General features: G+C 54.2%; 1 protein-coding gene across 2 annotated transcripts in view; it reads right to left on the bottom strand.

Moving 5' to 3' along the window:
• The window catches only part of MALL (mal, T cell differentiation protein like), a 28,855-nt gene extending 11,890 nt beyond the window's left edge, over positions 1 to 16,965 (bottom strand). The window contains exon 1 of one of the 2 annotated variants that reach the window (XM_048222753.2): positions 16,769 to 16,965. In XM_048222753.2, the coding sequence (XP_048078710.1) occupies positions 16,769 to 16,861 (93 nt within the window). In that variant the 5' untranslated portion in view covers positions 16,862 to 16,965. The remainder of the gene's footprint in view (positions 1 to 16,768) is intronic. The other variant, XM_026480170.4, reaches the window with a different exon arrangement.
• Between the last annotated feature and the right edge of the window lie 360 nt (positions 16,966 to 17,325).

Below are 17,325 nucleotides of genomic sequence, written 5' to 3'. Positions count from 1 at the left end.
GGAGCACAGGACAGCATAGGAGTCATAACAGCGCCCCCCCCCCCCCCCGAGGCCACAGTCCTGGCTCCCCGAGGACGAAGGCACACATGCCGAAGCTGGGATTGTCTTCTCTTCCCCTCTCCCTCTTCAACCCTGGGAAGGCAGCTCAGCCTCCTGCACCGTCCCCCGCCTCGGTAAGGACTGTGGCTTGGAGAGGCTGGGACACAGGTGGAGAGGGCTCTGTGGTCAAAGGTCTCCAAGGTCCTTCGGAGCATCTAGGGGCTGAGGACGGGCTGCCCTCCCAGCCCTACGTCCCCTGTGAGCTCACGCGGTGCCTGGGCTCCATCTCCTGCACCTGCTGGGTAAGAGCCCGCCCTCCTCACAGGTGCTCTCTGAGCTGCTCAGCTGAGAAGCATCAGGATAGAATCCCGTTTGAGTAGAAAAATCAGAGCAATGAAGAAACTGGGGTGATCAAATCCAAGTTGGGCCTAATGTCTCCGATCTGGGCATCTCTGACCAGAACACTTCCTCTACTGTTGACTCTGAGGGCCCGTGAAGGCACTGGCAGAGGTGGGGGACACATTTTACAACTTGCAGTCATTGCAGCAAACAGTTAAATAAACCAGTTAAAGAAAAATCCTTAGGCCACCGTAGCATAGGATCTGTGTGTGTGCATTTCATCCATAGCTGTCCCTAAGATCACACAGAATATTCGACATTTTCCATAACGGGCCCTGGCAAAGGGACACGAACGTGCTGGCGGCTGAGACCTTGGCCGAGCATGGCCTTGAGAAGCGGGAGAAGCGGGCATGCCTGTCTGGAGGGCAGAGGCAAGGGTCTGGGACGCTCCTCTCCAGAGCGCCGGTACCTGGGCGCCAGGTGACCATGCAAGGAGGACCGATCTCAGGTCCCCTGCTCATATGCTCTCAGGGAGCCCTGCCCTTCCTTCTCCTTGGCAGCACCCAGCACAAAATCAGTGTACTTGGTTGGGTACAAAATGGTACTATCCCTGCCCATGTGAGGGAGGGGGTGAGGTCCTGCTTGCCCACGGCTCACTCCTGGGTGTGGGACAGCTGTCCCAGCTGTGCGCCAGTGTCTGAGTTAACCAGCCTTCAGGGCCTCCTGTCAGGTGGGTATGGGTAAACTGGAACGATTTATGCGTTGTGTGTGGAGGGGAGAGCACTGTGTTAGGGAATCCTGCGAGGGACCCAGGGGGCCGGAGGTGCTCATAGGCGTCCAGTGGACATGGCATTGATGAACACTGAATGCCACACCAGGGAAAACAATTCTCTTTTTTAATTCTTTGGGTTTTCTAAGGCAAGAAGGGCTCAGGGTGGAGCCAGGGGTCTGGAGCTCCCTTAGAGCACGGGCTCCCAGGCCCAACTTGGTTTTGATTTTATTTTTAAGATAGTGATACGGTTATTTTGGGCAAAATTAACTAAAAACCATATGAGGTAAGTTAATGCACAGATGGCACCAGGAAATGGCAAAATCTGAGAGGACGGCTCTCAGGCTGTTCTGTCAGCTAGGTTTCTCCCTGTGTGGCTTGGTCGGGAATCAGAGGCAGGAAAAATAAGGTGAGGTCAGAGTGGAGCCCCCGACCGGAGCGCCTGCCATAGAGTCCGGAGCGTGTGCTAGCTAGATGTGGCCCCGGGTCTGATGCTGAGCTTCTGGCGTCCAGTGCAGAGGGACTCTTGGAGATTCATCCCGACACTTGACCTGCTTCGGGTGTGTGCTTTTACGTCTGATGAAGCTGTGTTCCAGCTCCCTGGAAAATGCATCCTCTGTCTCTCTCTCTCTCTCTCTCTCAGATGCCTGGAGCCCGTGGTAAGAATACCTGTCCATAGGAGCAAAGCCCACCCTGGGCTCAATCCAGCCCCCTGCCCCCTGGCAGACCTCAGGACCCTATCCTGCCTTTGGGTATATGACCTTGCGAAGGTCCTTTTAACAGTTGTGCTTTTTATTTCTTTGCACGGTTGGTCTATAGGGGCAAGTTTCATAGTAAGATGGTGGGAAGCAATTCTCTCACACACAGCTTTAATGAGATACAATTCATGTACTAGACAACTCGCCTGTTTAAATTGTAAAATTCAGTGGTTTGAGGATATTTACAGGTATGTGCAATCATCCTCTCCAGACCAACTTTAGGACCTTTTCATCACTCAAAAGAAGCCCCGTACCCTTTAGCTACCGCCCGCTTCCCTCCCTCCCATCCCTAAGTGACCACTAATCAACCTACTTCCTGTCTCTATAGATTTCCCTATTCGGAACTTTCACAGGAGTTGAGTCATATAATAAAAGATGGGCTTTTATGACTGGCTTCTTTCCTTTAGCATAATGTCTTTCAAGGTGAGAAATTCTCTCTCAAGGGGACTTTTACAAAGTATCTCTACCATCCCAGCACACCCCACCGAACCATTCTGACCCCTGTCATTTGGGGGACCCCGAGTGAATGTGTCTCTGGACACATTTCTCCGGAGCCTCCAAGCTGTAAATCGAGGAGGAGCCGCTGGTTCCCAGGAACGTTCCCGAAGGAAGCACACGACCAGCCCAGTCTGTCCCTGGAATGTATTTAAAGTTACACATCGTGTGAAGGTCATGTCCTCAGCACAGATGAACTGATTAAATCCCCGGGGGTTTTGCCCCTGGCAGGGGCCTGTCCTCTAGCCCTCCCAGCCCTGCCCGACAGGTCCTCCGGGGAGCATGGCCTGGGAGGGGTGCTGGGGTGGGGGCGGAGCAACCCTGAGGACAGGAGGGGTGAGTGAAAAAAGCCGGGGCTGACCAGCCGAGGAGTCGATTCCCAGCAGAGGTCTGTGAGCCACGCCCTGGAAACAGGCACTGCTGCTGTTCGAAGCCCAGGGCACGATGCGCATTGTACCAGCTGTGCACGCGGGAAGGCTCCGCTCCTCCAGGCCCGTGCCAGCTCCCCCGCGCCCCACCGCGGCTCTGGAGCCCCGCGAAGGGCCCTCCACCCAAGCGGCTGGAGGAGGCTGGAGCGTGGGTCAGGCTCTTGGGCCTCGGCTCCCTGGTCTACCAACGGCAGTGTGCAGCTGTGTCTCCACGTTGCAGGCTGGCGCACGCTGGGTGACACTATGGATGTGAGTGGAGCTGTGCCCAGTGCCACCCCACCGTGGGGGTGAGATGCTGTTCACGCACGAGGCCAACAGCCCTCCGAGACAGAAGCAGTGGCTGCCAGTTTACAAGGCAGGGTGATAAGCCGCCCTGAGTGGGCAAAGCAGCCTGGGCTGGGGCAGGGCCCCGATCAAGACTTGAAGGCAGAGTTGGACTAACTGGTTTACCGGGCCCAAAGGTCAAGGAGTGCTTTCCAGGGGGAGGAAGGAGTGCATAATATAATAATATAATATCACAGAGTATAGTATAGTCGAGTCCAGAGGATGCAGAAGCAGCAGTGAGGGCTTCAGAAAACCAGGGAGCTGGGCATAAGTTAGTCACTGGGGGGGAGGGGTGGCTGAAGATGGGGCTCAACGGGGCAACACTCGAGACAGAACTGATCTCTGGGCCGGCATGAAGGCCTTTAAGGCCCCGCTGCATGGAAAGCTGGGGTTCAGTGTGAATCATGGGACAAAGCCTGTGCCCGCCCCACTCCACCTACTACGTGTGCAGAGAGCAAACAGAGAGAGCAGCATAGCACCCACACCTGGGGAGATAAGGCATCCCGGGCAGGGAGCAGTCCACCCCATCCTGACCTCAGGACCCCACTGGCCAAATATTTGTCAAGAGAAGGGGGTAGGTGAGGGTTCAAGCATTTCCCTTTGTAAAGAAAACTCCAAGTGGCTCCCAGCTCCCCGGCAGCAAGCACTCAGAGGCGATCATTTGGAAACAGTCATCCAAGTGGAGGCATGCCCCCATTTCTGTTCATCTCTGTCAGCAGGCGGGACTTCCCACCACCCCCTGCCTACACCAGGTCACCGTCCTCCATAACAGAGACACTGTAGCTGGCTAGGGTGATTGCCGAAAACAGTCTCTAAGTCGGGTGGCCTGAGAATCTATCTGCATCGAACTCTCTCGGTGGGGCCCAGAATCCCAAGCTGGAAAATGGTGGTGGGTCTGGACTAACACCATTTGCAGCCCTCATTCTATGCTAGAATTGCCTGGGACACCAACGCCCGGGGTCTGGCTCAAGTGGAGAGAAGTAGAGTTAGAGCTCATGGAACAGACATCCCAGGCTGTTTGCCAAAAGCCTTAGAAGGTGTTTCCATAACACAAGCCCTTGGATTATGTCCTGGTCATTCCTGTCAAATAGAATAAGAAGTGGATCTTGTCTCTGATGCCCCGCTCAGCGGTCCAGCGATGCCAGCTGAGGCAACCTCTCTGGGTCCCGACTGGGCTCTCAGTGCAAAGCTCCTTTCCTCTCCTCTCCTTAAGCTTCAATCCCCGTCTTGCCTTGAATGTGAGGTTAGCTTGTCCTGCAGTGTCCTCCAGATGCAGGGGTGTAGCCTCGGTGTCTGTGAATGGGAATGAGCTGGTGATCTGAGGCCCCTATCCCTGGTGTTTCAGGACAGGAAACCAGCCATCTTTAATTCAGGCCAGTTCGGGATGCTGAGCAGAGTTGAGGTTCCCTAAGAACTAGGGGTAATACACAAAACCAGACCAAAAAATTCCAAAGACTTTGAAGAGTTTATATGTGTGCCTGCCCAATCAAATGATTTTTGTAAAAAAATAAAATAAAATAAATAAAATTCCTCAGGGGATAGTCTTTGAGGGAGCTCTTGTGTAAACTTAGAGAAGGTTCCCAATTTTTCTTTCTGAATTAATCCACAGGAGGCAGGCTAGCATGGGGAAGGGTGTAGACTTTGGAGCCTGAGCTCCCAAGTTTCAATCTCAGCTCTGCCACTTACCAGGTGGGTGGCCGGTTAACCTCTCTGTTTCCTATCGGCAAAACAGTGATAACAACAGTGCACACCCCATGGGGTTGGGGTGAAATGCGGTTATGTCTGTGGAGTGCCTGACACGTGGTGAGCGCCAGAGTGCTTGCTGTCTCAACTGCCCTATGATGAGGCAAAGCCTCATCCGTAACCGTGTGAAAATTCCAGCAGGTCTAAGGATCTCCACAGGCACAGTTATCCACTCCAAACCATATTGGGACCTAGAATTTAAAAATAACTTCCAAAACATCAAAAAGGAGAAAAACAGATGATCTCGCAGAAATCAAAAGTGGAGGAAAATGTGGCTACCACTGTGGAAGGAAACACAAAGGACATAAAGGAGCGAGCCTCCCCTTCAAACAATGAGCCTTGGTTACAAAAGGGGGAAAAGGAATCCTCCAGCACATTCTTGAGATTCGTACGGTGGTTCCACTGCTTGTGCTGGACTGAAAGAGCTCTACATCCACAATCGCCCAGTGTTTTCCTGCGCGGCTGGGATAACTGAGGTCAATGCAGGAGAATCGCTCGAATTCTCTGCATATTTTTCTGGGGCTCCATTTTACTCTGTCAGGGTCTTCACAAGCAGATATTTTCCCAGTCACAAGTCAAGGTGTCAACTAAAGAGGATTTCCAATGCAGGCCTTTCCACATACACACTCGGTAGTGTGGCGCCTTGGGAGTCCAGCGTCAGAATTCCCAACGGCTCTCGGGCACGGCGTGGGTTTCCTGAGGGCACGTGTGAACAGGAGTCTGCAATCTGAACTCTCGAGAAGCAAAGGAAACTGGTTACAGAACGTAGACAGTGCACCCAACGCTACGCTGTCCTGCCGCTTTGGTGACAGGCCGCAGATCATCTCCCTAGGAAGGAAAAGGAAAGATGGCCGCCCCCGATGAGACGGGTCCCAGCTGCTGTGAGCTCCAAGCCCTTTGGTGCTCTCTTGAGGCCACCAGGAATGGCAACCTCAATTTGTGTTGAGGGAAATGTCTATACTCGCTGGACTATTTTAGCAGTCAGGGGTTATTGCAATGCCAGAAAGACAAGTTGTGTAGGGATCTGACCAGCATAGTAACTGTGTGCTCTACGAGAAGCTTGACCAGCTCTAGGTGCTGGGTGGCTAAACAGATTCATCATTCTGTGAGTTAGAGAGCGTGTGTGTGTGTGTGTGTGTGTGTGTGTGTAGAGGCTGGTTCTGGATGTGCTATTGCAGACGAGGGAAATGCACCAAAGTCAAGTCAAGAGGACATAAGCACCAGGCGGTAGGAGAAGGTGCAGAGGGAGCTCGGAGGGAAAGACCAAGACAAGACCCCCAACGTGGGAGCCTTCTCCAAACATCCCTTGGCTCTTCTCTTCAGAAAACAGGTCTGAGAGGGAGGCTGAGGACTCTTTCTGTTCTGAGGGATGGTGATGTGGGATTTACACCAACGTCTCTGGTTCTTGTGTGAGCCCCACCTCCCTGGCGTGGAGGAGATCAGCCCCCCGTGAGTCAAAGGAGAGGCTTCCTCCACTTGCTCCCTTGCTCACCCCCTCCCTCATTTATTTGGTCATCCGCGCATTTAGCAGACGCTGAGAGAGCTCCTGACCATGGCCGGCACTGAGGCAGGTGCACCCACAGGGGCAGACCTCATCCAAAGACATCCACTAACGTAGGGAGTCCATCTCTCTCTTTCAGGCCTGCTGCCAGGCCCCACTGGAGCAGCATGGCTCCACTAAGGGCAGAACCAGGTCCTGGTAAAAGTGTCGGGACCCCAGTGAGGGTGACCAGCTAAATACCTCTGCCCAGGACAGGGACAGAGCCCAGCACTTTGCACAGACGCCCTAAGGAGGTGTCTGGGGCGGGGAGGGGTCTGAAGATTCTCCGTGTGTAGACCCCCGCCCCTTCTGTTAACTGACAAGGCAGCCGATTGGGAGCCTGACCTCTGAGGTTACTCTTAAGGCAAACACCAGGAGTGGTGTTGAGGTTACCTGACTCAGTTTACCTATGCAAGTTGCTCTGCCTTCCCTGCCCCTTCATCAACAGATTCATCCTTCCAGGGGGACCCATCATGCCATTATTCCTCCCAAAGCAGGCTTAGATAGTGTCCCTTTATCTACTCTGGAGCTAAGGCCAGGACTCGGGGGTCCTTGAGTCTGTTTGTGAAGAGGAGTATAGAGACTTGAGATTCAAAGGGATAGGGGGTGAGTTCAGGTCTGCAGTAGACATTAACAGGGTTGGGGTGGACTGAGAAGAGGTCCCTGTCCAAGCCTGTGGTCTCACTTCCCCCAAGTCCCGGGGAAACCTCTCCCACAGTACGCACTAGACCTTGGCTTTAAGCTCCGGCCACCGATCACTCCCTCCCTGTGCAGAGGACGGTCACCCACCCTGAATGTATGAAGAGTTCTCTCGGGTCCACAGAGCGAGGGGCATTCAGACAAGCGTGTCCTCGTCTGGCTGGAAAAGTTTCCTAACCACGCCTATACCCACGGGCTTTACCCAGCAGGATAAACAGAAACCGGGAGGTTCCATGAAGAATACCAGTAAGCCACCTGTGAAAGAGGGCAAATCCGGGGAAATGTTAGACCCGATGGGCGTGGCTGCAGTGCCAGAAAAACAAGAGGTACTAACGGGAGTCACCACGATGGTGACAACGTGGTGAGCGAACAGACAAACAGGTGTGTGCCCTCTGCAGTGAGAAGGCCATACAGGTCCGGGGCTTCTTTCCAGGGTCCTAGGGGTTCTTTCTTGGGAGCCGCTGGTGCCTCTCAGCTTCATCCTCCATCTGCCCCTGGAGTCAGGGACTCCTCTTGAGATTCATGTCAGCCAGGTGGGAGGAGAGCAGTTAGCCCCTGTCCCACCGAGGCATGCTAAGAAAATGCTTCAGAGGGCACGGTCTGTGCCAGGAACACAGACAGACTTAGGGTCCAGGCAAGAGGCAAAGCCGAGCAAGGGCCTGCCGTACAGGTGCCAAGTGCCAGGAAAGGGGTGCTCTCAGGGTGGGCTTCCTGGTGGAGGCACTGGGGAAGTCTAGGCCTCAAGGAGAGAGGACTTAGTCCCACCATGCCACCTGCACTGAAGGAACACCTCACATAGAGACCAGCGGAGGACTATGGGCTGGTTCTGGAAAGAGTCCTAAGACACAAAAGCGAGGTGGAACCCTTCCTGTCAGGCCCCTCAATACAGCCCTGTTTGGCTTATCACCGGCCACAGGGCAGGATGGAGGCTGGGAGGGGTGGGGGCACTCTTTTGTGCCAGAGGCCACTCTCTTCCTGAACCAATGCTCTTCCCAGATGGCAATACACTGACACCGAAGACAAACCAGTTTTGGAAAGCTTACTCCCAGGTCCACGGGTAACTGGTTCCTTCCCCTTGGGGCAGACACAACCGTTTGCAGGGCACTGAGAATTCACAAAGCTCTCCCCACCCACCCCGGCACCAAGCTGGCGGGGTGGTGCATGAGAGAGGCTGAAGACATCCCCTGCCCCTGGCCAGCAGCTCTGGGGAGGCCCTGCAGACGCTGGTGTCTGTGCCGCACTTGGCAACCTCAGAGACAAGTCAAGTGTGCCCTCAACAGCCCCACCCACTCCCAAATCTCCCTCACCCCCTGCCTGAGAAGGGCATCTAAGGCAAAAGGTGGTACAGGAGGGGTCTTACGGCCCCCATCCTGCAGTTGCCCCCTTTCAGCAGGGCTTGGCCGGTTGATCTCAGAGCAGGGGTTTGAGTCATTAGTAAATTAATAACAGTTGTACTTAATAGCTGTGAGAAGTGACTATATGCATCATGTCGTTTGAAGAGCTTTGTGCATACGACACTCATTCACTTCTTCCTCACAGCAATCCTTGAGGTAGGTGCTATTATAGCCCCATTTTACTGATGCAGAAACTGAGGCGCAGTCGCCCGCTCCCATGCCCACAGCCGCTGAGCAGCAGCCCCGTAGGCTTGTTGCGGAGCCTCGGCCAGATCCTCGTGCGTCAGGCAGTTACCCGAGGCAACCCCCAAGCAGCTCACCATGAAATCTGCCCCCTGTCTAGGGTCGCCTTGGAAACGGCCAGGACAACAGCAACGTGGAATGACAGGAGACTAGTCCATTAGCTGCACCCCCCTTCCCCCAACTCCCAGCCGCCCAGGGTCTAAAGAGAACTGCAAGGGAGGTGGCTTCCGGAGCAGGCTTCCCCTCCCCCACTCCTCCGCTTGTTCAATAGGCTCTGTTCTTTCAGAGGAAAAGAATACCAAGGTTTGTGCTTAAGACCAAAAACCAAGCAAAAGATCAGAACACTGAAGGACATCCCTCCCTCTTCTGTAGGCACAGGCCTGCGGTTTTCATCCCTGGGTCCATCAACAGGACATCTGTCATGAGCTGCACCCCACCCCTGACCCCTACTAACAGGTGTGAGGATGCCAGCTTCACTTTCTGTCCTTCCCTGTCTGCTTGGTTTCTGGACTCCCCCACCCCCTTAAAGCCTGCACCCTTGGTTTTCTGAGGGCCTTCTTCAAACTTGGATCTAGGAGTTTCGGGGGTACTCCTCCTGCCCTCTCCCCCCTCCTCCTCTTCCTGCCCCCTCCCTCCTAGCCCAACTGGATTCTCACAAGAATCCGGGGCTTTGGTGTGGAATTTCAGGTCAGCTGAGACTGGCTGTGCCTCTTCCCCAGCCCGGGCCCGTGCATATCAATGTGTGATGGCTGGTGACAAGGCTTTTCTTTTAGTGCCTACATATTTTTCTCGAGCCTTAGGGAGTTGTTTTGCCCCAGTGTGGGCAGAACATTAGCTATTAATGAGGTGGGAGTGGTAGAGAGCCTGGAGCTCGGCGTGGCACAAAGTCAGCGCCAGGACATTACCCTGGGAAATAATCATGCTGCTGGTGCCCAGCAGGAGCTAGCCAGGGGCTAGACCTTTCCACTAGGATGTAGAAGGCAGGTGGGGGGGGGGCGCATGCAGAGAGTACGAGGCACCCACTCTAGGCCCCCAGAAACCGTCTGAAGCCTGTGAGGAGTCAGCCTACACTTGCCCATGGCATTAGTGCTTCTGGAGGAAGGGGTGCCACTCACTCACTGTCCTCGTGTCCATCAGCCCCTGACGAGAACACCTGCTGGAGGATCTTATGTCTGCCCCTGGTGGCCTTTGGTCCAAAACACTACGTCTGTCCGGGGACTGATACTTGAGAGTTCAAAAAGGAAGCTCTCGACAGGCTTGCGTGGGGGGTGGAGGTCAGGGCTTAACCATGAATTCGGCCCCTAGCCCAGTGTGAGCGCTCCCCTCCCCTGTAGCGGCACCAGGGAATCCTCCTCCTGTCTCCCGAAGGCTCAGGCTCAGGCAGAGAGGACGCCTCCTACTGCCCTAGGTATGAGCCCATCTGCATCAAGCCAGGGAGTGACCTATGGGAAGCTTAAAAGCAACCTTTTTCGATGTAGCGTGGTGGTGATGACATACGGGTGACCGGGTGACCGCGTGGGAGTTGAGCCCCATCGTCGCACTCAGCAGTTTCCAGAGAACAGCTCCAAGTCACTGACTCCTGATCAAAGCAGCCCTCTGGTTCTTGAAAAACCGGAAAAGTCATTTCTCAACTCCAAGAACAAACCCCTGAGAGACCTCTCTGTATAATTCTTCCCACCCCCCCCCCTTTAGAGAGGAGGAAAGAAGAAAAGCCAGGCAGGGTCTTTACCCCCTTCTAAACAGCTACAGAGGGGGGCCCCCAACACAAGACAAGGACACAGGGCCAGGAGTCAGCGGGCACAGCCGTCAGCGGGCACAGCCAGTGAAGGCCAAGCTCAGCCACCGTCCTGCACTGGCCAGCCAGCCGGGCCAGCCCGCACTCCCTGGGGACTACAGAAGAGGTCCCTGACTGGGGCAGCAGGGAAATTTTGTCAGGAGCACAGAGGGTGCCTGCCTTGAACCCAGGAGAACCTTTAGGGCATCTGGCTCTCTCCCCCAGCCTCTCACTGAAAACCATCTCCACTACCCTGTCCCCAGTGGAAACGTCAAGGAGGTGGGCTGGTCTACTGATGGCCACGCCAAACCTTGCTGAATCAATGGCTTAGCAAATGCAGATTCTTGGGCCCAGCCTCAACCTAGGGACTCAGATCCCTCAGGGTGTGTTTTTGACAAGCAGACCCAGGGGCTGGGAGTTCCCCAGTGGCTCTGAGCTGCCCCTTGACTTCCTGGGGGAGAGAAGGGAAGAAGGGAACCAGGCCTTGCCCAGGGCTGCTCAGTGGACAGGGCCGTTCACGATCCTTACTGCTGTGGGCAAAACTTCATCGTGGGTGTTTAGGTAAAGGCAAAAAACCTGGACAGGACTTGCTGTCACTGCAGGAAGTGCCACTCTTCAGACCAAATTATCTGGGCAAGCTGCGCTCCACCTCCCTTCCCTCCCCCTCCCAGTCCCCACCACCTGCCCCCTCCCAGCTCTGAAAAATTACTTTCCTCTGAGTCCTCATGCTGTCTTCTCAGTGTAACCAGAAGGCGGACCACCCACCAGAAAACTGCTGCATCATCCTGCCCCCACCCCACCCTCTCCGCCTGGTGCCGGCTCTGTAGGGCGGCTGTTCCCCAGGCTGGTGAGAATCTAGGGCAGGTCTCAGGACTCGTCTGGTCACTCTCAAATAATAAAAGTCCCCAGTCACTTTGGGTCAGAGAAACAGTCTCATGGGAGTAACTACTGTGTCCAGTTCACTGTGAGAATGCAAACCCACCCAGGTGGCTCCCCCACCCCACTTGCACCCCGAAAAGTGCACCCTAGGAGCCTTGGCTCTTCCTCTCCTTGTCTGCATTCCCCGGGTCTCTCTTCACTCCCAGCCATTCTGTCAGCGGCTTTTCCTCTCTGACAGGCTGGGGAGGAGGGGGCTGAGTTAATGGTTTCATAACCTGTTTTCAGGCATTTCCTTCACAAGTTCTGAAAGTCCTCGGTCATCTCTCACTTTGTGAGAGATGTTTCCTCTGGCCCTGGGCAGAGCTGAGACAAAAAGCATCCTATGTTCACATCTTGTTCTGTGAATGGTGGACCAAGGGTCACAGAGCCCCTGGCTTAGAAGGGAAGAGGAGGAAGAGGAAGCAGAGACTGTGATCCCCAAAGGAGAAGTCCTCCTTGGGTGGGGACAAGGGAACAGGCCAGAAGCAAAGGCCCTGGTGGAGTTGTTGGGAGAGGACATTCCACCGCGAGCCTGCCCACATGGGGTGCCCCTGTGACCGCACTGCCTGCAACAGCTATACGCCTGTGCGGCTCACAGCACCTGGCTGGGCCAGCCTTCCGCTTCCTGCCACAGCCCTATAGGTTTCAGAGGTCTGCGATAGGGGTGCTGGGCCAGGGTGAGGTTGCCATACAGCCCCCCCCACCCCTGCCCTGAGCCACCACCCTTCCCTGCCCCTGTGAGCAGTTTCCTTGCCTTGAGAGCGGAGGGGAGCTCCACCCTGTTGGCCTTGGACGCTGGCATCTGTGACTCCCAGGCCATTGGGAGGTCAGGAATGGGAGTATGAATTGTGAGTAATCGACTCAATGGACTACAGATTTAAAACATACCAAGCATTTCACACCCATTGGGTTAGCAGAAAATTGCAAATTCTGATGCCACCCCGTGTGGCAAGGATGAGGAACAATGGGGACTTTCACACCCTGCTAGTGGGAGCTGGCAAGGTCCAGGTTTAGCTTGAAACGTGTGCCATTTGGGGACCTTTTTTATTAAAGAATACAAAGTAAGGCAGGGTCTTGGAAGGGGCCTGAGCTTAAGTATCCTTCATCAGCTTCTGGGTAACTGCTTCCGGAGTACATACACTGGAATCATCCTTTTGCACAGTGATGTGGGATCAGCTGGGAAAAGGAAGATGTGCCTTCCCTATGAACCAGAAGTTTCCCTGTGTGTTCTGGGAAGGACTTCCCCACATCTAACTAACAGGGCACATACAAGAATGTTCTTGGCCATGCTATCCCCACTAGCAGAAAGCAACCACTTGAGAACAACCAAAATGTCCATCCAGAGAAGAACAGAGAAACAGCGTCAACCTGTGGGACGTTAGTATTTTCATAAAGTGAAAACATATAAAACAATGCCACGTACAGCCCACGCGTGGGGAGGTGTGCAGTCTCGGCTTGGGAGTAAGGAACACCACGGCCAGCCTAGGGATTGTCTTGGGGACGGGCGGAAGACAAGATCATCGTGGACTGGCCAGAGGGTTTAGAGGCCATCTGAAAAGCTTTATTTCCCAAATGCTAAAAGTAAATCAGGACAAATATTAAGATTTGACAAAGTGAAGTGACAATTATGTGGGTGACGTTTCTGTACTATGAAGTATCTCTTAATTTCTGTTCTTTAAAAACCTTAAGGGAAGTCTACATAAAACGAACCATCCTAAATGGACATTTCAATGGCATCTAACACATTCACGATGTTGTGCACCACCCCCTCTAACTTCAAAACATTTTCACCACCCCAAAAGGAGACCCCGTTCCCACGAAGCACTTGCTCCCCGTTCCCCCTCTCATCTCGGTCCCTGGAAGAGCACCGGGTTGTGTCCTGTCTCTATGGATTTGCCTGTTCTGGGTATTTTACATGAATGGGATCGTACCATACGTGACCTTTGGTGTCTGGCTTCTTTTACTCAGCACCGTGTTTTCAGCGTTTATCAGCTCTGCAGCGCGTACCGGTACTGTATTCCTTTCCGTGGCTGCAGAATATTCCACAGTACGGAGAGATCACGGTTCGTCTGTCCACCCACGGCACTGGGGCTGTTGCACCTGTTATTGTGCACAGCGCCGCTGCAAACATGCACGTGCACGCACCTATTCAGGCCCCTGCTTTTAATTCTCTTGGTTAAAAATCTAGCCAGGCAATTGCTGGGTCGTATGGTAATTCCTTTTTTCAGGGACCATCAAACTGTTTTCCAGAAGCAGAGGAACCGTGTTACGTTTCCACCAGCAGTGTATGAGGCTTCTAATTTCATCCTGGCCAACACTTGCTATTTTCTGTTGTGTTTTTTTTTTTTTCAATAGTAATCACTGTAATTTCACGTGAAATCGTACGTCATTGCGGTTTTTATTCCATTTTCCCAATGACAAGTGACGCTGGGTCTCTTTCATGGCTTACGGGCCATTTGTACAGCTCCTTTGGAGAAATGTCTACTCAAGTTTGCTGCACATTTTCTAACAGGGTTGCGTCTTTTTGTTGTTGAGTTGTAATAGTGCGTAATTTTAAAAAACCCTCCCAGAGTCCGTTAACTCACTATTCTTTCCACACATCAAGACACATGCCCCTAACTCTCTACAATGTTACAACCCATGTGGAGTGTCTGCTTTCTTTTCTGCTCTCCCAGGCACCCTGCCGGCGCACCCCTACTCTGGAGAGGAAGAAAGAGATTCAGAGACCTGGGGTCTCTTGGAAAGTTGGGAGGAAGGAAGGGGGGTCGGGGAGTAGGGCCGAGGTTAAGGAGAAAAAAAAACCACTTTTTTTTTTAAAGATTTATTTATTTATTTTTAAGAGAGGGAGCGGAAGTCCGGGCAGAGGCAAAGGGAGAGGGAGAGAGAATCTCCAGCAGACTCCCTGCTGAGCACAGAGCCTGACACGGCCTTGATCTCATGACCCTGAGATCATGACCTGAGCCGAAATCAAGAGTCAGATGCTTAACAGACTGAGTCACCCAGGTGCCCCGCCCTTTTTAAAAAGATTTATTTATTCATCTCGGGGAGGGAGAGAGAGAGAGAGAGAGAAAGAGAGAGAGAGAGAGAGAGAGAGAGAGAATGCATATGCAAGGGCATGAGCAGGGGAGCAGTAGAGGGAGAGGGAGAGAAAGAGAGAGAATCTCAAGCAGACTCCCTGCTGAGCTCAGAGCCCAACGCAGGCGGGGCTCGATCCCAGGACACAGAGATCATGACCTAAGCCAAAACCAAGAGTCAGATGCTTAACCAATTGAGCCACCCAGGCGCCATTAAGGAGAAAAAAAAATCACTTCTAACACAGCTGAGAAGGTGTTTCAAGCAAGAAAGAATGATTTCTTCTAGAAGCCCCTACCATCTCAGGTCACAAAAGTGCCCCCAGAGGAGTAAATTTCCACTAATCCACGGTTCTGAGATTTCCCACACCCAGCTTTCCACTTTCATTTATTGGGTTTTGGGGGTGGTATCCTATGTATCCTATCGTCCCCACCCAGCAGATGGCCCTGCTTGGTTGGGCTATTCCTCCCCCCGGGGCACTCCCCCTAAGCTGTGATACCAGAGGGTGCTAGGAGCTTATCCCTTCTGTGAAGCCACCCCTCCCCCCCACCTCTACCACCTGCCACCACCTGCTGCCACCTGAGCCCATTCTTATCAGAGCAAGAGGAAGATGGTGTGCCAGAATCTTCTGCCTGGAGCTCAAGTAACACACTCTCCTGATTCTTGTTTTAGTGCTCCTCAAACAGCCACAAAGGCAGAGTAAGCCACTCACAAGGGCAATTTAAGAGACACGAGGAAGACTTTTGTTGCTTAAAAATCTCTCTTGCCCCATCACACCTCACCATCAGCCATCATTTCTTTTGGTTATGAAACTCTGCTTTTGTAAATGCTCCAGCCTCTGGAGGAACCACCGAGTACTCATTCCCAAGTCATAGGGTCTCTATGCTCTTTTCAGAAATCCAGCCTTGGGCAAGCACACGCTAACTGCTGAATGGAACCTCAGATGAGCCATTTGGGAAAAGAACGTTCCAGTGAATGCACGCCCCTCCCCTCTGTACCTGGGTGTCCCTATCCACAAATGATGGGGCTGGGCTTAGTGGTGTCCAGGGTTTCTTCTAGATGTCACTTCCTTGATTCTGGCTAGCTCCAGGATTTGAAGTCACTCTGGATACATCCAGGTTTGGGCTCAATTCAACTCACACAACTTCAGTGACAGGGTGCCCCCACGCAGCCTCAGCCCTCTTAGCCTTTTCCCCCAAGCCCTCCAGGGAGAACAGAACCTGCTTGCTTTGCGGTTCACACCCTCCTGCCTCCAGTCAGACAATAAGAAGCAGGGTCCCGTTTTTAAACAGTCAGGTTTGGACAGTTTCTTTTCCAACCAACCCTCCAGGCAGCCACTTCTGCAGCGGGGGTGACAGGAAGGAGTCCCTGTGGCCAGCACGCACCACACCCACAGAGTAAATACACCACGCCCTCTCCCAGGTAAGGGTCTGTGGCCCCTGCGGAGTTTAGGCTGGGGGCGGTCTGAACCCGTCCCTACACGGTGGTCCCCTTACTAGGAGCCTGGCGTGGGAAGCCCTTTCTGTAGCCACCCGCGGCGGAGACAGCGCGGCTCCAGCTGGAGAAGGGACCAGTGGAGTTCCTGCCGCTCAAGGTCAGCCAGGGCGCAGGACCGCTCAGGCCAGCCCCTCTCCCTTACCCCCACCCGCAGCACAGGGCAAAACGACCGTGGCCAGCAAACGATGGCCTAATTTACTATTTCCAGATCAAAGTTGTGGCAAGTACGTTCACTCGCCAGAAACTTCCAAAGGCCAGAGAGAATAATCCAGATTCAGCTCCTCCTACGACATCAACCCAATCTCCAGACGTCGGTTGGCAATACGTACTCAGGTTTCTTCTGATTTTTTTTTTTTTTTAAACGAAATCCTAACCCTGGGAAAAGCTGGCCACTTCTACAAGGACGTCGCTCTCCTGCAAGGGCATACTCTGCGCGGCTCCTGGGAAGCGAGTTGGGAGCGCGGCTTTGAAACCAGCTCACAGCAAGTGGACTCAGGCCTGCTTCCAACGTTTGACCCACGCTGCGAATTTGGTTTTTCCACCTCGGTCCTGGAGACTGTTTACCCCGTTGCCCTTGTCTAAAGCGGGCCAAACGACCGGGGGGTGGGTAGGAGGAGAGAGACTTTCCTCAGTCTGGCCCTGCTACCGCGATGCTCCGGGGACCTGTGCAGCAGGCGGATCCGGCCGCCACCATCCATCCCGCCCCTTCCCCAGCACCGACGCGCCGGCCACTCACAAACTCGAAGATGAAGAGCAGGTCTGGGAAAGTGGTGAAGACCGCGAAGCCGCTGGGCAGGGTGCTGCCCCCCGACGCCGCTGCGGGGGCCATGCCGGCGTGCAGGCGTCGGCCTCGGGACTGGATGCGCGCGGCTCCGGCTTGGCGCTGACCGCTCGCTTGCTCTGCGGAGCCCAGTGGCCCGGGCGCCCCCGCGCGCGGGTTAAGAGTAGGGGAGCCCCGGGCCGAAGAGGGAGGAGCCGCGGTCACCGCCCGCCCTGTCCCCGCCCAAGTCCAAGAGGAGCGCCACCGGGGATCCGGCCCGAGCGCCGCGGGTGCCGCCCGGACTCACCCGGAGGGCGCGCTGCGGGCTTGGGGCGCTGCGGGCGGGAGATGGGCTCCTGGGTCCCGCCTCCGACGCCACCTCCCACCTGGAACGGCACCAAGCCCCTTCGGCGAGGCGCTTCGCACGCTTTGCACGTGATCACCAACCCTTAAGAATAATCATCAATAACTAGATCCCCCCAAACTACCCACCGTGACACCCCTAGGGTCACCATTGCTTTAACTGTTCTTAA

This window comes from Ursus arctos, unplaced genomic scaffold (assembly GCF_023065955.2).
Source record: "Ursus arctos isolate Adak ecotype North America unplaced genomic scaffold, UrsArc2.0 scaffold_8, whole genome shotgun sequence".
NCBI classification, from domain to species: domain Eukaryota; kingdom Metazoa; phylum Chordata; class Mammalia; order Carnivora; family Ursidae; genus Ursus; species Ursus arctos.
This window is presented reverse-complemented; position numbering and strand designations above follow the sequence as displayed.